Here is a 24,140-nt window from a genome sequence, read left to right on the forward strand (position 1 = left end):
CGGGCCCGGCGAGCCCCCCCCACACACACACACAGCCCCGGCCTCCAGCGCCCTTCCCGGGAGAGCGGGGAGGCCGCTCAAACCCCGGCCCCGCTGCCTGCGGAGGTGGGGGTGCGTGGTGAGTGCTTTGGGGCGCGGAATTAAGGGAGAAATGTTTAATTTTTATTTATTTATTTTTTTTTTTTAAAATCAAATCGCCTTCTCTCGTTTCCCGGCCCAGCGCCGAACTCTCGCAGTTTGCTCACACAAAGCAGCCCCGGCCTGCAAATCCACCCCTTGATTTCAGTTTTCATTGCCTGTCTCCCCTTTTTTCTTTTTTCCGGAAATGACGGCTTCGTGTGACCTGTAAGGTAGAAACGTTTTATGTTGTGTATTTCGTAAGTGTTTTATGCTCAAGGTTTATTTTTCATTTAAATTTTTGTTAGCCTTGAAACAGGAGGCGGTGTTGCCTTGCTGGGCTGCAGGCACAGTTGCCTTGCTGATAGATACAGTGTTGGACTTGCAGTAAATCTTCTCCCGTGAAGCGTTCTTGAATCCTTACAAAAATTGCCAAACCAATGTTGAATGTGATGGTGGTTGTCATACAATATGTCTTATGTGAATGCTTTTCATAGGGAGTACCAGAGAGTTAAATTATTGCTTGTTAATGCTTCAGGAAACAAAGCAAGCACAGCACAGTAAATGTAAAACAATTCCTCGTAGCAACAGAGGCTGGAGCAGAAGTGCTATAGCTCTTCTGTATGTTAGGATTGTTACTCCATCTCTTTTTTCTGAAAAATCTGTATGGCTTTGTAATGCATCCTTTCTCCTCAGGGTGTCTAGCAGCTGCTCACCTGTGGATGTTTGCAGGATCAGTTCCTGTGAACTAATAAGATAATCTAGGTTGCATGGTTTACAGTGTTTATCAGTAATTTTCTTGTCAAAGACTGTTAGGAGTTCTCTTGGGAAAGACATAGGTTGGAGATAAAAGTGGCTTTCATTGCCTGTCTTCCTCTTTTGGGGTCTGTATTTCTCTTCTTGTAATGCTATGCGGTGCTGATGCAAAGCAAAAAAACCCCAAACCCACAACAAAGGAACCCCTAAAAAAAACCACCAAAAAACCCCCTACCAAACCCCAAACTACAAATTAGTAGCTGTGAATTTTATCTTGCTGCTACTAAAAATGTTTGTAGAAGTACATTTTCAGGTAGTGTTAAAAATTTGGGTCAGAATACCTCTGAACCAAACTCGTCTTTATCTCAAGAAATGAACTGGAGAAGTTGGAGAGAAAGGTGTTTGGGGAAGGGGAGTGGGGTAGCTGTGTCACGGGGAGAACAGCTGCAGGAATACAGTGACAGCTAGTAGAACAACAAACAGACAGGCTTCTTAAGGGAAATCTAACCAGAAATCCAGTTTTAAATAGATTCTACCTCTGACTTAGCAAATTTGTTACTGATCTATAAATATCATTTCCTAAAAGAACTGCAGGCAGGGAGCTGCTCAGCTGAGCCTAATGAGTTTGACATCAGTAGTATGCAAGGCTCTGGAGAATTTGAGAGGGGAAAAAATTAATTAACAACATGAAACTAACTAGACCGAGTCCTGTGTGCATTCACTAAAGATAGATCATGCCTGTTTGACCTGCATCTTTTGTAAGAATACATTACTGATTTACTTTCTCTGTTAAAGAAACAAAGTAGCTTGAATCTGCTTGGAACTTAATAACAGATCACACAGCACAACAACAAAAAAGTCATTTTTTTCTAAGGTGAAGATACTGGAGAATTATTACAAGAGCTGGTACTTGGGCAAGGAACAGTATGAAGGAGAGGAAGCAGCAACAGATTTGTGTCAGAAGAGGAACTGCTGGTCTGAAAGGTGCTTGCAAGGGGTGTTACTCAAGACTGAATTTGGGCCCATGGAAGTGATGCTGGCCTTGGTTACGCAGTAGAATCTAACTGATGAACAAACTTCAGGAATCAGTGTTACAAAGGAAGACTGGAATGTCATGCAAGAGCGGGATAATAAGGAATGATGGAAATGAGGTGCATTATGAAGTCTCGCAATAGGAATGAGTAGTAACAGTATAGGGTTGGGAATTAATATGAGGAGACCTCTGGAAGGGAAATAAGATTGCATATGATCAAGGATAAGTCACAGCAATGATCTTACTTGGGGGTAAGCGTGGCAACAAATGTAGTCCTATAGGGTAATAATATTTTTACTGATGCATAAAAATTTTGATTCACTTTTCAGAAAAAAGGATTTGAATTCTCCCTGTCACTTCTGCAGAAGACAGCTACGTGGGCGCAAGAAGACAAGTATGGGGGTGGAAAAGAGTTGTTTGAAAGTAGCAGCCTGAGATTTCTGGGTTCAGATTAGCTATTGGGGAAAAAATCCTTCACAGAAGGAGTGGTGAGTCATTGGAACAGGCTGCCTAGGGAGGTCGTAGAGGCACTGTTCATGGAAGTGTTCAAAAAAACAGGTAGATGTGGTGCTTTGGGAGATGATTTTAGTGGTCACGGGTGCAGAGCAGACGATTGAACTCCATGATCTCAAAGGTCTTTCCAACTTTAATAATTCTATCATTCTCTTCTTGGTTGTCATGTTTGATAGCAGCCTCTGAAGTATTCATCGAACCACTGTATTAAAGGCAATAGTCTTCTGAGGGACTGTTGGATAGTGAAGAACAAGGAGGAAAAAAACAACCATTTAATTTAAAGAACAGTGTTGGCACAAAAATAAGTGGATATGAGCTGTCTACAGATGGATGCACTGTAGATGGCATATGTGAAACTACTAATTGCAGAAAAGGAAATTTTCAAAGCAGCTTCCAAATGGCAGTAAGTCAGAGCGAATTTGCTGAGCTGTTGTAACAGGAATTTACCTTGGTTGTCTGAGAAGGCTCCCTTCAGGTTCTGTGTTTCTATTTCTGTTTTCTCAAATAGTCCTACTAGTGACTGCACATGGAGTTTGTGTTAATTTCTTGATGCTAGGTGTTTTCATTAGCTGACTTTCCATCTGAAGCTGTCCTATGGAAGGCAGGGAAAAGAAATATACTTGTGGTCTCAAGCTGATGAGTACAGAAGTGTGTAACTTGAAATTGAGCTCTGATGTATGTTCTCTGACTGGGATTGCTGTTGGTAATAGACATAACTGGATTCTTACACATTTTTAGACAAGTGTTGTTCTGGTTAGATCCTGATGTCTGAAGTGTATAGCGCTTCCTGTTGATTAACTTTCAGTATAAGAAATGTTTAACCTATAGAGCAAAGACATCTATGTGCAGTTTGGAAATGTATGAGAATATCACTCTCTTGCACAGACTTGAAAAACAAACCACAAGCATTTGTTTACGAAAGGGAAGAGTCTGAGAATTGGTCTGTTCCTTGGTGCTTTTTAATTAATAGTACAAGAGTGGTGATTTTTCCATGGGCTCCTTCCAAGGGCCCAGTGTTGGACCATAGGTCTTCCTAGTGGGTGAAGTAGGCTTGTGTAACAGATAAACTGAAGGCCTAGGTATGTTCCTTAGTCTGAGGAGGCAGTTTCCTGGGCAGTTGTTAAAAACTTGGAGTCTCTGCTTACTGTCACGAAGGCTTGGTGGTGTGAAGGCAGCACATTGTGTTTCTCAACTAAAAACCCTGAAAATGTTGGAACGAGTTTTCTCTAGCAAGCATGGAGTAAGCTTTTGGAGAAGCTGTAGACTTTTGTTTGTTTACACAAGCAGATTGCCAGCCTCCTTCTTTGTGCCTCTTAGTAGCTGATTTGTTATGTGATACCAATGAGACTTTCAAAAAGTGCTGGTTGCTGTGTGTCTTTGCCAAGGAGACAAGGTAGTTAAAGCAGAGTGCTCAGAGAATTGGAGGAGGAGCTTGGCTGGAAAGTAAGTCTGCCTAGTATTTGATGTGCTCTCAACAGGCTCATAAAAGAGGAGAACCACAATTGGTGTGAAGCAGGCATGTGGTGGGGTTCTTTGCTTTGTACATACTGACTTCTTATGAGAACCCTCCTCAGTGTGTAATTAAATAGCAAATGTCCCAAAATGGACAGAGATCATGGGTAGTATTCATTCATATTTATCTGAAATGACATGACAAACACTTCTCTAAAATATAAAAATACCTGCTTTTTTGGTACCTGTTTGCTACTAGAGTGGCCTAATGAGAGAGGCATTGCAAATACAGACCTTTATTGTATGTAGTTGCTTATACTCTTGTCTGTTAATGCAAAACACCTGGTTTCGGTGTGGTGGGAGTTCTCAGGCTGGGACATAAATTGGTAATAAGGGAAACCTGCTGCAGAAGCGATGTGATCTATTTTGGAGTATCTGTAGCTGGTTGACTAATTTATTTCAGTAGGTTACTGTTCCAGCTCCCTGGCTCTTACTATGTTCTATTGATCTCCTGCTTCAGTGTTGGATGGTAAGGCTTGGATTTTGAGGCAGTTTGTGCCCTTCTTCTGAATCAGATGCTAATAAATTCCTCATTAGTTTTCAGGAGCTATAGAAGTTAGTGGGCAGGGATTTCAGAGCAAATAAAGGGGAAGCTTTTTGTTTTATTTTTCAGAATCATTAAACACTTCCTCTCATTCCAAGTCAGAAATGCAGCACTTAGTTTACCTTAAAACATTTTAGTTTCTGAAAGTGTTAAATGATGTGGAAAAAACTTACCTGTCTTGTAGTTGAGGTCTTCAGTGAGAGGGTGTAAGAAAGCTTAAAATATCCTGAGTAAATAATTAACTTTGAACATAAAGCTAAAATGTGAACTGATTTATTTGAAAATGAGAGAAAGTTTCAGCAAAGCTGGAAAAATTGCAGGTAAGAGAGCTATGCACAATCCCTATAAGCCCCCTGGCTGGTTGCTGCAGGAAGCAGGCGGTCTCTTTACTACTGCACTGCCTGACTTGGCACAAAAATCCCTGTCCTGTCTTGATGTTTTGAGCCTGTTACATCTGGGTGAACTCAGGCCCTGTGTCACCACCAGTCAGGCCACACATAATGTCATTTCACTTGGCAAGGCCCAGCTTTTCTGCATTCAGTGTCCTGAGCAGTTGTGTAGATTGTCTCTGACCTAATGCAGTGGGTGGCAATTGTCTCATGTATCTTCTCAAGGCCTTAGCTGTCTTCCAGACTGCTCTTAAACAGGCATTTCCAACCATGTTGTGAAACAGAAAAAAATCTGATTAGTGGCAAAAGTATTGTGTGTCATGGACTGCTCACATTACTGGTCACTTTTGTTTGCTTGGCATCCTTGTTCTGTAACATAACAGCAGCTGATCTTGACCCACTGCTCTGTACACCAGTGGAAAATGACAATTTAAACTTGGTGTTATGGACATGGGGAGTGGATTATTGTAAATACAAAAGTCTGTTTTGGTATAGACTCAAAGCTTGTTCAAAGTATTCCAACTTTGTAATGTAAATATGTTTACCTTCTCTGAAATATGAGTAGCCTGTCTGTGTGAGAATGTTTTTGTATGGGCTGTGTTTGAAGACCAATTCCCTATGTTTTGCCTGACCATAGATTTTCTTCCTGGCATGCAAAGGAAACTTAAGTTCAGGAATGAAACAACTGATACCTAAGTTCTAGAGAAGAGCCTGAATATGAACCTTGAGAGGGAAGAATACCTTTTAAGATTCCTTCACTTCCTGAGTTGTGTATGTGCTCCTCCTTGTCATTTGAGAGCTTCAGGTACTTGAGCTCTAGAAGGTAGTTCTTGTTACAATGCATGCAACATGGCTTGAGCAATCTGTGCACATGGTCTGTTTTTACTTATGCCCCAGGAGCATATGTCTCCAAGCAGAATTGTTGACAAGCTAGGCTTGACTTTATTTTCAGAAGTAGGTGGTGTCTAAGGAATGAGCAAGTTCAGTCTGCTGTGTTTATCAACTTGTTTGAGAACTGCCTGTGTTTCCAGGTCTGTGTCCTCTGTTGTAGCCCTTGCTTGTAAGAGGGAAAGAATGAATTCACTTTCTTCCCTCAGTTCTGCAGGCAGCCTTTCCAGAGGCATCTTTCCCTTCTGTTAAGGGGACACTTCTAGCCTGTCTCAGTCCCTGTTTTCTGATAAGACTCTGCTTTACTGGAGAATAACCTTTTCTCTTCTTGATCTCTGCCAACCCAGTGGTTGCTGTGATTCTGTTAGATACACTTGACGCTTTCTTAACCACGTAGCAGAAGTGTTTGCTTTGTTTGTAAAGTCCTTTTGTCTTTATTTTGTGGGAGCACAGTAGGCAGGTATTATGCAATATGTAATATTCTCTAGTGATTAGACAAGATCTTGTTAAAGGTGCAACAGAAACAAGAAAAAACTGGAGAAGGATCTAGACTGGAATCAAGCCGAAGGGCTTTGTTCCTGGCTCTGTTGATAATAACCAGTAATGCAATTCCTTTTGTTATTGGTCCCTGCTTCTAATAATATTATTTAAGCACTTTAAAGGACCGTTATGAGCATGAAATCTTTTGATTACTTTAATCGTAGCATACATCAAGTATCAAAGACTAGTCTGTTGTGTAAAATATATGGATTTGCTTATGTACAGCAGGTGATACTTTTAGCCTTTGTTAGAAAGGATGCTCAAATTAGTATGGGTTGCTAATTGTTTTAAATACACAATACATTGCTAAGTGCACATGTAATTGCTTAACTCACATTTCAGTAAGCAATACCATGGATTCTGATCTTGTGTGTAGAATTAATGTTTGGCTCTACTCTCTGCATGTCTATGTAACCCACTTGTTTAGTAGTTTGTGTTCATTGTTGAAGAAAAGTTCTCGAGTAGGGTGGATTTCTGTTTGTTTTGTTTCTTTGTTTAGTTTTTCAAGCTTTAAAGAGCACTGTGCTTTAATCTTGCATTGGATTCCTTGAAGTCATGGACAGGAAGTATTTTTTTAAGAATTCCATACTGGATGTTTTCTCCATAGTTGCCCTGATGTCTGAATTGAGAGAAGGTTCCTAAATACCTACTTGCAGTTAGGTAACACTTTCCATAATCATCATGGTGAACTTTCGTATTAAGATCTGTCTGTTCTTTCTTTGTATCATAACATCCGAGAATCTTGAACTCTCTGTTGAATAAATGCTAAATCAGTAAAATATGTATTTCTGTATCTCTGCACCTTTCATCTACCTATTTCAGAATGCTTTCAAATAGTAACTCGAGCTCTCAGCACTTCTATAAAGATAGCAATATAATTTACATAAATATATGTAATAGAGGGAGATTCAAAGCTGTAAAATCATTTAACAGCGGTCATGCAAGTTTGAGTAGATCGGAACTTGAAAGTATCAACTTTGTGTTTCCTGTCCTATTACAGCCTTATTTTATGATATGTGCCTAATTTTGGTAGTCCTTCCCATAGCTTGTATGTGGTGCTGAATTATTACACCTAGGCAGGCATGTCATTTCTAAAAGCACCCTCAGAAAGTTGTGGATACAAGATCTCCTCTCATCTACCGGGAGATAGGGCATGGGCTGCCTCCTTCTTGGGGGTTACCTAGAGCAGAGTATGTTCTCTGCTTCACTACTGAATATCGTTCAGATATTACTGTGTTTGTGTAGCTTCTCAGCCTCATACTTGGTAGTGAGCCAGAGTTATCTGCTCTCAGGAATAAATCTAAAGTTGAAACTTGTATGGAAGGAGCACGTTCACAAAGAGCCATTCTGGAACCATCAGATGTCCTGTGGTGAAGAACCTGAATGCTTTTTTGTTTGTGAGACAAAGTGACTGCTGACTTGGACTGCATCAGTTCGGCAATATATGCTATATAAATTACACACTCAGTGGCTGTTTCTGAATGGACAAGTAAATGTGCTGGTTCCATTTTTCCAAGGGAAAGGAGGATTCACTGTAATGTTTAGACAACTCCCTGCCGGCTTTTGTGGGCTCCTTCCCATTGACAGCCAGAGCATGCAGCATTGCTGAGGAAAGGATACACGTCTGAGTCCCAGGTGTGATGACGTCTGTGTGTTGTCCTGGGGAGAGGAAATGCCGCCAGTCTGTGTGACTGAGCATGTTTGTTAAGAACCGATGGGGGTGCAGCAGGTTGTGTAGATGGAAAATTGGTTGCTGCTGACCCCAGTCTACAATAGTTGCACTGTTGAGCCGGAACAATTTAGGAGTAGAGTTGAGGATTGCCCTCTCTTGTTTCATTAAGGAAGCTGCCCTTTCTGGTAACTTGTATCATCTTAAGAGTTCATTCGGTATGAATTGTAACTTACTTTCTGTAAGACCGCAAAGTCTTTGCCTGAGGGCGTATTGTTCCTTAGCAAGTCCCCGAGGCTGAAGTGGCTGTAACAGCATTATGTTTGTCTTCTGGGAGGAGCTCAGGGTTTGTTTTTACTGACTTTCTTTGATTGAAGAGACTGATAAGAGCAAAAGTTCCAGAGCACAGGATTTATTTCTGACTTGAACTATATGGCTATAAAGTGTTAAGTAATTAGAAATACTGTCTGAAGTGCACACTAGCATAACTTTGAAAACAAATAGGGATATTTCAGGCTATTTTATCTTTTAAGAGACTTAAGAGGTAAATTTTTACTAATCTGGTCACAGTTTTTGAAACAAACTTGAGTGGTTATTTTGTACATCTGTAGCAATACAAATTGTGTCTTATAACTTGTGTAAGTGGCTGCTCTATAGATGTAATGATACAGAAATGTGAGGAAGGTCCAGCTTCAGGAACTAGAAGGGTAGAAAAGGCTATGCCCTACCCCTTTGGATTTCCTTTGCTGTTAGTTTGTGAGTAATGGATTTAAAATATATACTTATAAAAGTGTATCATATTTATTCTGTTTGTACATATTAAAATATATATGCATGTGTATTATACATAGTTACTGCACAGATACAAAACTATATAAATATATAACTTGCATTTAAAAATCTGTTGTTAGAGGTCATTATTTTACTGCATAGGCATTCTTGTTGTATGGATGGGCTCTTCAGCTTGCAGACTGTGATCTGTTGGTTGTGTTACAAAAATGGTGAAAGTTCATAATTTAAATCTGATTAAATTGTAATTAATAAGTTGTTCTCAGTGCTGAAAGACTAAAAATGTTCCTGGATTTGACTTGGCTGCATGCTGCAGTTACGGTAATTCAGATAAAATCATTGGTGTTCTGGTTTTCTCTGGATCTGGCTATGCTAGGACTAGTATGTAAAGAAGACATCCTTTAAAGCTTCTTGCTTTGAGTGAAGAACAAATACGTGCTTACTCAGGATGAGAAATCAAGATTTTGGTTGCTGCTGTTTAGCATTATACTCAATACTCAACATCCTTCTGCTTTTCTTTCTTAAGTGAGAGGAAGAGTTGATATCCTCGAAATGGAATGTGTTGAAATTATTCATGAAGGGTAAAGCTATAAATAGGAATGTAATGCGTGAGATTTGCTGGTCTCCTTTTATTCATTTGAAGCAATTATTCTACCTCTTGGTGCAGTACAAGCAATGGGATCATCATAGCAATTGTTCAGAGACTGGAATGGGTTCGTTCCCTGTAAACTAGATTCTGCAACTAACTGGAGCCATCTTTGATGTAACACAGTCATTTGAAATAGTTCAGATTTTTTTGAGATTAAATTATTTTTATTGAACCACTGGAAGAATTGTTTGGGTCCAGGTTTTTTCATTTCTGGTCCAAAGAGAAATCTTCTAAAATATTACCCACATTAAAGAGGAAAGCTCGTCAGCTCGTGCTGAGTAAGAGGGATTAACTTGCAAGAGGAGTAGTTTAAACTTGTGACAGTAGATGGAATGGGGAGGATGGTAAGTTTATACTGGCTTGCCAGCACATTTTTAGTTACTAGTTCAGTGTTCACTGTGCATCTTATTCTTACTGTAGTTGCTAACACTTGACATTTTTCAAAGATAAGGAAAACAACCTTACCCCAGTATAAAGGTCTCCAGAAATTGATGTCAGCTACCTGTCTAATGTTTGAGTGGGATAGTTTAGATGGATATGCAGATATATTTTGGAAGTTCCTGTTTTATCAACAACCTTCTTTAACTTCTCTTCTGATTGTATTTGTAATATAGTAGAAGACTGTATCAGTCCACTTTTTAAAAAGAAAAATTATTATGCTAGTTCCTAGATACTGGAACTGAAATACATTTCTTTTGCCTGCACTCATCTTTTTCTTAATGGGAGCTATCAGTAGGTGCTTTGCATCCAAACTATTAGATTCAGTTACAAGCTGGATATAAAAGCTTAGTAAAAAATACAGTAGAATTACAGAAAAATAAGTGTCAGTTCCAGAAATTCAGTTGTACTTCAGCTTAGGGTGTTTTTTTTTAAACTTACTGTATTTTAACTTGGTAATCCACAAGGATGTAAGAACTTTGTGTAGTGAAGAGCAGAGTTACTTCTTTCTCCACTAAATCACAAAAGGATATTCTGTATTCATTTCATTTCTGAAATCCATCAAGAGATAGCTACTTACAGAACAAAACAATCTGAACAGGTGGAAAGCACTGCCATCAAAACCGTTTGACAGGCATGATCAATATTTTCAGATGTAATGAAAATCCCTGGACACTTTGAAGAGTAAGAAGGTAGTGGAGATTCTAGTTCATGTTTTATTTAGTTTATTCCAAAGTCTCTGAGGAGTTCAGCTTTGAATTTGATTTTCATTTTGTTGAGTCTTTATTCATTCTCTTGAGGAGAGAAAAACCTGTAAAATCTTCTCCAGCAGTCAGCTCTTAAAACTTGCATCTACTACTTTGTTTCTGTTGACTACTGAGCTTTATTAAAAGACTTTGTTTCTCATATTTCCAGGTATTTTTTTTGGTAATACATATTAATGACACACAGGGAAACTGATGTTCTTGCTTATGCATGTGCATGCATATATGTGTGGATTTACATAAAAATGCATTGTATTTAAATAAAAAATGAGCTCTTCATTCCGTGAAGAGCAAGAAAAAATGATGTGTGGCAGGTCCCTTCTGTAGTCCCCCTCATCATGGTTAGTCTTAAAGTGGAAAATTATGTAAAAAATTATATTTTTTAAAATGTTTTCCTAACTAAGAACGCTATACAGTTTGTACACACAGGCTGAGAGAACAATTTGACTGAGGCAACAGTTGTTAAAAAAACTCAGAAGTGATAGAACTGAGTCTCTCCATCCTGTTATCACTGTTGTTCACATGCACTTCATAATACTTTTGGTTTTAAAACAATGGTTTTTTTCTATGTAAAGGATTCCTAACTGCAGTTGATTCAAGTCTGCCAAGTTGAACTGTAGAAATCAAGCAGGATGTCTAAAAGATTAGAAACTGTTAGGGCAAGTTTCATGTGCATTAATTGAATCATCTGCAAGTTAGATTTAGAATTTTGAACTTAACTCTTTGAAGTGAAATAACTGGGAACTTGTAAGTCAGTGGAGGGGTGGAAGGGAGTTCTCCATGACATTGCGTGCTGTCCTTTGTGTTGGATTGTCTTTTCTTTTTCCTGCTTCTTTGTTACTTCCACTCTTTCAGCCCCTGCAACGTGAGGTGATCATGCAGTGATCTATTAACGCAACTATGATTTCTTCTTAGTAAACATACTGCTTCCTACATGGATCCTCTTGGGGAGGGGAAGGAATAGTATGTCATAATGGAAACCAGGTCTGTCATAAAGTATGTATGTAAAATAGATTATTTGGGGCCACTTAAGCAACCTTAATTCTGCTTTTTCTGAGTCTTGTGATCTTTTCTCACTTCCGTGGACACATGCATACAGAAATCTATATATATTAAAACACATTTTTGAAAGAAGCAGACTAATATAAATCAAAATCAGTGTCACTAAGGCCCATTTCATTTGGGGAAGTCAGAGCCTGCAGAAATCCCTGTTGCTGGGAGTATTTGGTAGCAGTTGAGGTGTTGACAGTATGTTGTGAGCTAGAAAAACAAAGCAGTTCTTTGGTACGTTTCATGATATCAAAAGAACACAGGAGCCAGATGTCTTAGCTTTATTCTGAACCTTAAAAGGGAGTAGCTCTTAGTGATCACATTTTTCATATAGCTTAAAACTACTACGTACTGTGCTCATTTGTACACATTGCAGATAAAAACTATGTGATAAGCATGACTGGAGAGGTTTAATTTTTAAAAGCAAAAATAGCTATAAAGTACAAAGCTGCTGCTGCATGATACCTTATTGCAATCACTATATCATTCCCGTGACAGTTTGTCACAATATATTGTGAATAAAATTTTTCTTTTCTTATTGTCTTACCTTTCCTTTAAATATGACTTCTAATTCATTATTTTGGATGGAATGTGCAGTACAAATGAATTCTGTAAGTGCTTGGAAGTATTGATGTCTTAGTTCCCTATTTAGAGTTTTTGCCTGTCAGGAATAGTGCTTTGAAGGTATTCACTGAAGGCTAAGGGACCCAGTGTTTCCTCTGTATTCAACAGAAATAAATTCCTGCAGTGGGTGAATCTGACCCCCTCTATTGGCTGTGCAGTGAAATAAAGTACCTGGTTTAGGATGTTGGTGTAGATACTTGTCGACAGTATCTCTATTTTAAAACAGGACTCCTGCTTTGTTTATTGCTGAAGTTACTCCTTGTGCAAGAATGTAGTAACAGTTCTGTAAATAGTGGTTTTCAGCCAGCCAGTTTGAATCTGGACAACATCAAATCATATGGTACAATCCTCTTCTGTATTGCAGATACTTACATGAGGCTTCTACATTTTTAGTTTTCTCATGATGTGTGATTTAAAAAGGACAGTAGGGAATTCTCAGTATTTAGGTATGTACTGAACGACAGTTTCTCTGCTCTTTGTGTGGATGCTAATTCCAGTGCTTGTCTCTCCTTTGGAAGTCAAAGCTCTTCTGTATTTGCCTAATGGCATATTTTGCTTAAAAGATTCTATGGATCCTTGATAACGACAAGTCAAGGTCTGGGTTCTCTCCTCCTTCCCCTGCTGAAATGAATCCTTTTTCTATTGCATGCCTTTTTTTCCCACTCCCTTGCTTAATTATTATTTGTATGCTACTTACCTGTAGCTCAGGTCTTTGGTTATTGACCAGACCTTTTATTTTTTCTGTGTATATTTTCAAGATCTCTTTTATGATGTGAGGAATAAGAAAATTTGAAATTGATTCAGCAAGTAGCAAGTCTGATTTCTTGTGGCATCTTGTCCTATGTGCATTTTCCAAGTGGCAACAGTTGTAGAAAGAGTGACACCGTGTGTTAAGGTGAAGAATTTCACTTTTCTAGATTTATATCCCATTTCTTCTTCAGTACTCTCCTCCTTTGCAGTGTTTTTATTTTCTCATCCATCAAATGTTAAGATTTTCTGTATGCTTATGCTTTTGTATTTTTCGTGTATACAAACATGGAAAATGTCCAACTCACTATTTTATCTCTAAATGTCCTTGAAGAAAAGTTCCAGTGTAATGAAAAAAATTATTTTACTGATAAATTTGTGTTTAGATTTTTTTAGGTAACTTAAGAAATTCAAGTCTGGAAAAAAAAGAGCTGGTGAAAGTGTCTGGAAACCCAGAAGGGTGTCCATAGGAAAAGAAGATGAAAGGATAGTACTGTGAAGATGCTGATTATGGGGTTCTTTAGTAGATACCTAGTGTAGTGTGAGAATTAGAAAGGTTGTCCCTGTTTCTAGGGAAAAGAGGTAAATGGCAAATGAAAGGTGAAATTGAAAAGTGGGATTTCTTGGGGAAAAGGAAAGGAGGTACTTAAGGCCCATGTGTAGAACACATTGCAGTCAAGGACATAAAAATATTTCAAAGTAGTATTTTGCTGTTGAGTTAGTTTCTGTGATTACTCAGCATCTGGTAAGGTAAAATAGAGGGCTCCCATGTGTTAGACCTAGTCATGAGCACTCAAGGGATGAGAGGCCAAATCTGATTTCAAGATGTATATGTGCTAGCAATGCTCCCTGCTGATACTGCAGGTGCAGCAATGGCTACAGGGAGGGAAGTACTCAGCTGCCGGGTGATGTCTTCTGCTTGAAGATCTGTTTCATGCACATCCTGATTTGAGCCAGGATGAAGCCAATTTTCTTTTCACTGTTTTTTTTTTTTTTGTGGTTTTTTTTTTTTTCCTTCAGTGAGCTCTCTTTTAAGTAGCAGCAAGTATTCTAGGCAGTGAACTGATAACACTAGAATGTTTGTTATTGCTAAGACATCAAGGACACTTAGCTTCATGGCCTCAGATGCAATAGGAGCTGAACAGTTGTATCTGTAACCCTCCCATAGGGAGGAGTGGACTGGATGGACAGCAAAATTAACTGAAGTGTCCCATTCCATGTATCTACATAAGCTCAGTGTAAGGTCATGGGTCATGGAAGACAACTTCCTTCTTTTTCTTCTTCCCTTCTCTCCTATCCATGGTCAGTGTGTGGGGAGGACACTATCTATCCATCACCACTGATTCCTAGGCTTGTGCATTCCTGACCCTCATACCTCTCCTCTCAGCTCCCGTCTGTTCTGCCGCTCTCTCCAGCAGCTCTGGGACATTTTGGGACTGCTCACAGCTCAGGAGATGCTGTGGGAGTTGCTGGGGGTGGGAGGAGGCAAGAGAGGGTTTTGCACATTCCTGAACACATTTATATATAATTGTACATATTTTCTTTTCTCATCAGTAATTAATTAAAGCTGTCTAGTTTAATTTTCGATCCAGAAAGTCTCTCTTCGTTCTCTCTCCTTCCCTACCTGGGTGGAAGGGGAAAGGGACTGAGAGCATCATTGTCGTTGGCTGAATTGTCAAAGTGCGACAGTTTCTCTTGAGGAAAAGGTCCTAGGCCAAGTGGGAGCACTGTAGGAGCCAGATCTGCCCAGGGTCTGTCAGATAGACCACACACTAGGCACTCTTCAGTGGAGGAAGAGACAAGGAATGCTAGTAGGAAGAGAAACTTTGTTTCATGCCATTGCCAAAGGTGGTAGGCTGAATCACAGAGTCTTGCTTATTTAGTAACAGTAATGTATTCTCTTTGCCTCCCCTACTTTTGTTTGCTTGTTTAGGTTGAATTTTCCTATCCTCCCCTGAAGCCTGGAGAAGGACATGAGAGCCACAGTTTACCAGAAGAATGGAAATACTTGCCCTTTCTTGCTTTACCAGATGGTGCTCACAACTATCAGGAAGGTAATAAACAAGAGAAGGAGTTGGATATGCTACTTTTACTGCAACTAAAAGATAAATCCTGATACTTAAACAGTTGATCAATGATTCTTTGCACTAGTAGGCTTCCTGTACTTTTTGTTTAAGCTGCAAAATACATTGGCAATTATATGTCTCTTCAGAATTCAAAGTAGATCATAAAGGTATATCTTCTACATCAAGAAATGGGATGTCAATAAAAACTCAAGGGTTACGTATTATTTGTGTGTAGTCTTAGCACAAAACAAGGCTTTCTCAGAAGTTCTTTGAAGGGGGGATGAACTTTTGAGCAGTGAACAAGGGAGTTTCTTAAAACAGCAAAATCTCAGAAATCCTTTAAAACAAAATCTTATTCAACTTAGCATTAACTTGATGTACTTAGCTTCCTAATTCTCCAGCTGCCTCTCTTTTACTTAGGACTTGGCAGCTCTTTTGCAGTAGTACCAAGTATATGTGTATTTACTCGTGTATGTATGTATCTCGAGCCATACAAGCATTTATACAGATTTTTTCCTTTCATGTCATCTTGCACTGAGATAGTGATTGTTTTGTGTGATTGACAAATCATTTTTATTAGGATAGTAGTGCTGCTGCATGGATATCTCCCTTGGCAGTGGTAGCAGCTACTGTAATCTTTCAACTGTGTATGTCCTCCTTGGTAGTTTTTTTTCTTCCCTATCTTCATTGCATTTACCTTCTTAATCATACTCCAGCTACACACCTTGCCTCACAGCACCTTGCTTTTGCTCCTTTTTTGCTGAATTGGAATAACATTGGAATAGCAGTGTGCCTGTAGCTTTCGGTGGTCCTTCTATGCTGTCATCAGCTGCTTCTGAGACTCTGTTGGTGGGCTTATGGGAGCTTGGTCAGGCTAAACATTAGGGTGTTTTCAGAATATCTGCACTAGCACAGCTGAAGCTTTCCCCACAGAGCATCTTGGGTGCTAATTTGAATGCAGGTATGGCTTTATAGATTACTTAATTACTTAGATTGCTATCAGAAAGTAAGCATGCCAGTATTTTCAGCACTAAACCTTTTTCTAAATAAATGATGCTGAAAATAAAAGCTCTGAATTTTTGACAGTGACTTATGAAACAGCCTTTTCTTTTTCATAGATACCGTGTTTTTCCATTTGCCACCGAGAAGTGGGAGTCGAACCACAGTATATGGCGTCTCTTGCTACAGGCAAATTGAAGCAAAGGTAACTTTCTGAGTTGTGAATTACTGTATAAATGAAATAATAGGCTTCATGCATTAACCACCCTGAAATTAAGTCAAAGTGCATGATCAGTTTACATTAGAAATCTATGAAAATGTGCACAGTTAGTAGCTACAGAACTTGAGAACTAGTTCTTTCCCTTGTGTCAGCGGGCATATTGTAGTCTTTTGAAATGATCAAGACAACTGAAAAATATGGTTTGGTTCTTGAGAGCTATTCCAAGCATCAGCACCAAGTAGCAATATGAAATTTGACAGTCTTGTCAGGTGGCTGAGTCATGTTTCCAGGAAGTAGGCCTCCTGGGTGGAAAAAATGGAAATTTCTCCAGTGTGTGACCATGAAGAATTCTAGAGTATTTTTGGGGATCTGACCATGCAAGTACAGGGATGTTTCTCTTCACCTACCTTCTCTGCCAAAAGTGCAATTGCAGAGTTGACCAGAATCTTCCCATTTGTTGTAGTTGCTTGTTGATAGGTTTTAGCTGTAAAGCTGAAAAATTGATTAGAGCTGTAGTGTGCACCTGATCACACTGAGGAAACTGTGTACTTGATCTGCTATAATATGTCCATATTTTCAAAAGTAATAGTGGTAGTATCATCTGTGGACTTGAAATTTTAGTAACTTGTCAATTTTTTTTAAAATTACTCCCTTTTCCATTGAAATGCCAAGAATCTGGAATGCCACGTGGGTTTGAGTTTTATATGAGTCTGTATTCTGAAAATGTAAATTAAGTAATCTGTTTTAGTGTTAATCATACCTTGAATGTATTTCAAGGTCTTATTTATGCTGTAAGAGAAATTTTACACACTCAGATCTTAATTCCATTTCTTCTGAACTAAATCCAGGTTGATTTAAGTTCACTCACTATCTGTATCCAGTCTGCTGTATTCTATGATTTAGTGTCTTGTTCTATTTAACTTTGGAATAACTTGCTCTTTGTCCCAGTTTATGCTGTTTACTAACCAATTAAGAAGGTAAACAGATGTTTAAAATGAACTCTTTGGAACAAATAGGACATAAACCAATGTGTTTCATATGACAGCTCTAGCACACTTTCCATCTGTCCATTTTGATGTGTGGGCTGCAGTCCTCACACTTGCTGTTTCATACAATTACGTGAATCACTTGGCTGTATTTCTGCTCCCACCCTTTCTATGTCTGCTGGGACCATTTGGTCTGGCTGAGAATGGAGTCGATTCTGCAGATGATGCCCCCTTTATTTTATGGGTAGCTCAAAGAAAATCCTTGAGTATAAAGCAAATGATTCCTAGGTAGACTTTTCAACCTGGTCCATTTTCACATAGGGCATTAGGGAAGAGCAAGTGATGTGTTGTGGCTTCTCTTCTGTTACATTATCCTGAGTTAAAATGCTCTTGCTTTTTTCCAGGGTTATTGCCTTTTTCTCGTGCTAGCACCTTTTAAACATTCCTCTGCCTGTCATCACAGCTGTATTTGAATCTTTGCTGTGCACAGTGAGATGAGAACACAACTCTGACATAGCAGTGTTATGAGCATTTTTACTAAGTAAGGGTATCCTGTTGCATATTTAGATATTCCACCATTGAAGGCTGTCAGTTTTAGGATTTTGTTAAATAGAGGAGTGGTATACAGCAACTATACAGAATTATTTTTGAAATTGTGTGTGGGTAAAAATACTGTTAATGCTTCTGATTCTTAGGCGCTAAAAGTACGGCAAGCAGACATCACCCGAGAAACAGTGCAGAAGAGTGTCTGTGTTCTCAGTCAGCTGGTAAGAATGTTTTATTAACTCCCCACACACTTTCAAATCACATACTAAAAATTATTTGGTTTCCGTTTTTGTTTGGAGCTTTTGCCTCTAAACATCTCTCCTTAAATCATTTAGAGTGTAGCAAAATACTGAAGTAAAATTGAATCATGGCATTTGAGTGCTTTGCTTTGGTTTCTCCTTGTAAGAGTAATTGTAGAAGTGTCTGTTGTCAAGATCCAGGCTATCTACTTGCACTTCTGATTGTTCTGAAGTACTACCAACTTTATGTCATGTAGTAAATTTGGGGGCCATTAAAATAACTGGAGACAGTGGCTATTGACAACAGTGAAAGAGGCTTTATGATAGTCAGGCATACAGCATTACTCTTATTTTGAAGAAACATCTTGTATTTCTACCTATTTGGCAAAAGCTACTGGTTACCAGGCAGTGAACAGAAATTCTTTGTGTACTTAAAGCTGAATAAAGAAATATTAGTAGAGCTGTACGAACAGTGTTAAAGCAAGAAATATACTTTCCCAGAAAGATGGTCAGTGATGGTCTGGTATGTGTAAATGAGAAGAACATAGAATTTTCATAATTTAAAAAGAGTGCAAGAGAATGATGCTGCAAGATAGCAACTAGGGACTGCCTCTCCATGAGCTCTGTGTGTAGTAATGTGTCTATATTGCCAGATAAGAATAAGAGAAGATTCAAGTTTAAAATACATTTTCTTCACTTGCTTTTGTGTTTGTTTTTCTTCCAAGCCTTTGTATGGATTACTTCAGGCAAAGCTGCAACTCATTACACATGCATATTTTGAGGAAAAAGACTTCTCGCGAATTTCAATTCTTAAGGTAACTTTTAAGTAATAGCCAGTCAGTGCAGAGCTCTGTGTGTGCCTACGAACTTTAGTGCTTTTAATTAGTGCTAAAACGTTACTTTTCATAGGTCATTCTAATAGCTAGCTTTTGTCATAACTTACAGTGAACTAAATTAACTACTGAAATCTTACAGAGGGTCATCTTTCTGATTTGTAGTGAAATACCAAAATGAGCATGATTGTCAGCCTGTATCTCCATTGACTCAATTAGTAAAATTTTACTTTCTCTCTGGAATAAGGCATGAAAATTCTTGAATAAGGGCATATTATTTTTCTGGATTTTGTGTGATCAGGTGCCATTAACGGTTGCTGGTTTTTTTCCCCCCTTTGTTCTAACTTTTACAGGAACTTTATGATCATATGAATAGTTCCTTGAGCAGTACTTTGCTAGAAGGGTCACAAGTTTATCTTGGTAAGTTAATTTTTTTTGTACAAGCAGCAGACATAATGTGAGGCTAATCAATGCATTCCCTTCCTGAGCTCATTTGTTTACGTGCATTACCAGAAAAAGCACCAGGGGTCTGTATGCCTGCACAATATTCTTTATGCATTTCTTTATTACTGGATTAAAATAACTGTCTAGTCAATGTACTGTGGCTTTTGTAATAGGAGTTAGTTACACATTGAAAGCCCTGTTTACCTCTTTACCTAAGACTGACAAGCAGCTTCATGGTTGCTTTTGGGAAACATTGCCTTCGTAATTTTTAGATAGAACTATTTGTTGGTGTGTGGTCCTCAAGCTTTCATCTACCCGTTATTTGGGATATCTCCCATTTGCTTCTGAATCTTCCCTGTGTTTTCTAAATACACAGAGTTTACTTCAGTGTTTCCACAGTGCTGTTTGGCAGCCAATAAGAGTAACCGAGAGCTTGACTATTCATGTTACTGTCTCCATTGTAGATTTAACTTTGGCTCCTGCTTAAAAGAATTTCTGCTCTTGACATAACCAGGTTCACATAGAATACTAATGTCCCTCTCCCCCTGAAAAATGTGGACAAGAAGTAAGTTAGTTTCTCTACTAGCTATTAAACCATAATAAATGCTCTCTTTTTGGTATCTCAGGTCTGTCTCCTCGGGATCTTGTTCTGCACTTTAGACACAAGGTAGGCATTCTCTGCCAGGTAAATAAATTACAGCTCTTATTTTGTAGAGTAAAATGCTTTGTGAGGCACTGAAAAACAAACCTGTGTAGATGTACCTGATCTAGGAGTAAGAAGACTGTTTACTAAGTACTACTGTTTACAGCCTCCTGATTTCCCTTTCCCTTCTGCTTACATAACTTCAATGAAGTAAGTTCTAGACTGAGAAGTTTTGTGTGTCTGCTGGATTCCCTGGAGTATTGAAACACTGGTTTTCACTGGTTGAATGTATTTGATGCCATGACAGTTATGCAATTATTAACATGAAATATTGAGATTCTGCTTGCACAGAATTTTTGTTAAATGGCACTGGTTCATTCACTGAGTTTTTTCATTGTTTTTTTCAGGTCTTGATTCTTTTTAAATTGATTCTTCTAGAGAAAAAGGTAACGTGTTGAAGACTGAGACAGGGAATTGAAAAATAAATGCAATTGTTATGTTCTTTTAATATGAGGTTTTGTTGAATATACTACTGAAAAACAAAGTATCTGAAGTCATACCAATGACTTTGCATCCTTAGCATCATTTCCCAATATATGTAAAAGTAACTGCTGTGTGTTGATACATAAATTTCTCTCCACTTATGTTCTGTCCACACTCTGCCTTGTTGATAGCTGTCTCAGCCAGAGTAAGTAAAATGGGTTTGTGAGTGGAAAACCTTAACATAAAAGATAAGAAAGGATACACATAATGCAGATGGGTGTTTATGTGAATGAACTGATAGAAAGGGAGCCTACAGCTTTACAGGGATTCTCTGAGTAGAACTTCTGTTAGGCCAAGCTGAACTTGAATTATAAATCAGTAAAAACTGTGAATTTGAGGCTCAGTGTTTCTTTGGGCTATTTTACTGCCCCAGAAGCGATGCTATCTTGGAAGTTTATGTGGAATATGCAAAACGTGCAAGCAGATGTGAAATAGTAAATATGTTTTTCTTTTCTTCTGTTTGTATGTTAACAACCTCACACAAGACCCTTCTGTGAAATGACTGTATCTGCTCCCAGAAACATTTATGCAGGGATTTTTGTTTGATTTGCTTTTTTGATTTTTTTGTTTAAAGTTTTTTTTTTCGTCTTCCCAAAAATCACTCTTTCTTCTGTGTGCCTGCTGTGGCAAAAATCAGCTTCCCCAAAGTGCTGATAAGGAACATAAGAATTTCCTGATAGCTGCAGCAGGGAAGTTAGTAGGCCTTAATCTATAAGATACCAAAATACTTGGGGCTTTTTTAATCCAAAGTCTAGGTATCTTTTGTGAGGCAGTAAATATGGCCTTTAAAAACAGAACTAACAGCTGCTACAAGCATTTTCACTTGTAACTTAATTCTGTAAGTTAGATACACCTTGACAGTTGAGTATTTATTGATGAAAATAAATGTAGTTTCTGCATCAAATAGCCATATGCTGAAGATTTCTGTATTAAAGGCTATGCAAAAGCTATACTTAAGAAAATATTATTACAACATAGGCGTACTTAGACATGTATGTAATCATGACTTGATATGCAAGTTTTTACCCAAAAATTGCTTAATACATTCTGAAAGTCTACAATGTTTGTGGTTGTTTTTTTTTTAAACATAACCAGAAATATTTTACAGTTAGGATTTTGTAAAGTATATGTTTAAAAACAATAGCATTTGATCAGATCAGTTTATCATTTGGACAATTCACTGAGCTACAGTTCTTTTCTGAAGGTGCTCAAACCACAAGATATAAACACACAGGGAGAAGGGAGGGTTTCCCAAGCATGGTCATATGACTCAAACATATGAAATTGTTTTGAAAAGAACTGGATGCTAATTGAATAAACCTGCAGGTTGCTTTGTTTTTGTTTTTCCTTAAGCTCAAGCAGGAAAGCAGCACTTGCAATTTCAAAAGGAAGAGTTTTAGTTTTCTGGCACTGCTTGTTTTCTTGCAGATGTTAAGGTTCCAGAAAACCTGTGGGAATCTGTATGTTCAAAGACCTTAAATATAATATGCAAGAAGACACTACTAATGCCAATTTTTTTTTTAGCTGAAAATGCCTGAATGCCACAGACTGTTTTCCTTTAATTCTCATAATTTGCTTGATGCCTTTCCACAGGGTAAAAGAATTTTTTTTTCACCTTCCAGCTGTTGTTAGGCTGGAAGACTGCTTCCAGATGGGTGATGATTTGACTTTCTGCTGCCAGGACCACCCAATTTGTTAATGTAAATGTTGTAGGCCATATGATAGGACTGGGAGGGGTAAGGAAGTGTGCATCCATATAGATGAAAAAATGGTAAAGGAACTCGGTGGGGCAAATAGAGCAAAGTAGGCAAGTAAGTGATATACCCAAACAAAAACCTACCCTGGAATAGTTTTTTGGAATACAAGGTACCTCTTTATAGACTGAATTATTTCTGTAGGCTTAAAAGTAAATTTAGCTGGGAATACATGGTGTCTGAGACTCTGAACCTCTTGGGGTATTGTAGGATTTCTCTTGTAGTTCAGTGCTATTCTATCATGCATCTTTCATATGTGCATTACAGAGCAGCATCTTAAAAGAAGTTAGACTTTTTTATTCCCACTGGAGTCAGCCCACATTCTTTCCTCAGATGAGCTGCTTGTTCTGCTCATCATCCTTTTTTGTGACTGTTGCAATTTGAATTCACTTACCTTGAAAAAAGAAAAGCTGTACAAGATCGTATCTATAGACTATTTCTAGCTGAGGTACTATTAAACATAATTTGGTACTAATTAGGGCTGCATAGGTCTTTCTCTTGGTTCCATCAATTCACTAGCTTGTAGACTTGGAAATACTTGTGGAATATGAGTTGTTAATCCTGAGTCACTTCCAAAGTGGCTTCCTAGCTTGCAGCAGAAGTGTTTTATTAAGTCCAAGTCTACAAACTTGCATTTTTAATTTCATCATGTAGCTATTAAGCTGTCCTGCAAAGTCAACCAGTCAGATCATTCTGTATTCCTTCACATTGTGGATACCTTGTAATGCTCATGTATTTTTTACTAGTATTGTGTGCTGCTTGAGGATGTAAAAATTGCATTGTTAAATAAGTTGACTTTTATGGGGTGTTTTGTTTTATCTTTCCTCCTCTCATTAAGACCTGTCTTGGAGGAACTCCAGTAGTAATATCCATTCTGCTTTGTGTTTCTTTTTTCATTGCTAGCCTTTAACACTCCTTTTGAATTCCTAATTAATTTACTAATCCCAGTCTCTGATTTAATTAAGGGGGTTCTGTTTTTCCAGAAGCCCTAAGTGCTTTACCAAAGTTAATATTAGTCCTGTCTTCTGTTTCCAAAAAAATATTTAAAAAAAAAATAAATCACAGGAAGGTACCTGTAATAAATACATGCTAAGTTTATCCTTATTATTATTATTATTGTTGTTGTTATAATTATTCTGCATCTCTTTAATATATTTTCTTAGAAGATATGTTTTTGCATATGTTTTTCTCAGAATTCTTGAAGGGAAATAATTTAGCCTCTCTGATTTATAACAGAAATTTTAATGTACTACAAATGAACAAGAATTGATGAAGCGTGCCAGGAACGACATTTCTGTCGGTCATTCAGTAACTGGATCAATTTGGAAAAAAAATCTGAATGACTGACAGAAAACTCTGAGTGACTGACAAATATATACTACACACACATGTGTATATATATAACACATTTTACAATATTTTCAATATAGAAAGGTGCAATAGACATATTGTAATATTTACTTTAGATTATTGGAAGAGCTTTTGTTGATAAGCAGACTTCCTAAAATAATGTAAAAAGCAATGCCTTGGATAGTTATCATGACAAAGATAGAATACATGCAGAGATGTAATTTTATTTTTCTCATTCTTTCCTCCTGAATTCCCCTTCCCCCACACTCTCCTCCCTGCTGCCACTAGGTGCTGTTTTATATTTCTCCAGTAAATAGATTGGTGGGAGCTCTGATGACTGTCCTGTCACTGTTTCCTGGTAAGAAGAGAAGTTCGGACTTCTTTTTATATTCTTTCTGGTGATAACTGAGACTGGCTGTTCAGTTTCATTTGGAAAACAGCTTATGTGACATTATGCTGGTATGTTGCCTGGAAAATGGGTGGCTTCTGTGCATG

General features: G+C 38.1%; 1 protein-coding gene across 1 annotated transcript in view; it reads left to right on the forward strand.

The window, feature by feature from the left end:
• AVL9 (AVL9 homolog (S. cerevisiase)) overlaps window positions 1-24,140 on the forward strand; it is a 93,572-nt gene that overhangs the window by 58,190 nt on the left and 11,242 nt on the right. The window contains exons 2-9 of the mRNA XM_009998093.1: window positions 14,956-15,076; window positions 16,207-16,292; window positions 17,989-18,060; window positions 18,804-18,893; window positions 19,265-19,331; window positions 19,982-20,022; window positions 20,406-20,444; window positions 23,934-24,003. Coding sequence (XP_009996395.1) covers window positions 14,956-15,076; window positions 16,207-16,292; window positions 17,989-18,060; window positions 18,804-18,893; window positions 19,265-19,331; window positions 19,982-20,022; window positions 20,406-20,444; window positions 23,934-24,003 — 586 coding nt within the window. The remainder of the gene's footprint in view (window positions 1-14,955; window positions 15,077-16,206; window positions 16,293-17,988; window positions 18,061-18,803; window positions 18,894-19,264; window positions 19,332-19,981; window positions 20,023-20,405; window positions 20,445-23,933; window positions 24,004-24,140) is intronic.

Source organism: Chaetura pelagica, unplaced genomic scaffold (genome assembly GCF_000747805.2).
Source record: "Chaetura pelagica isolate M959 unplaced genomic scaffold, ChaPel_1.0 scaffold485, whole genome shotgun sequence".
Taxonomy (NCBI): Eukaryota; Metazoa; Chordata; class Aves; order Apodiformes; family Apodidae; genus Chaetura; species Chaetura pelagica.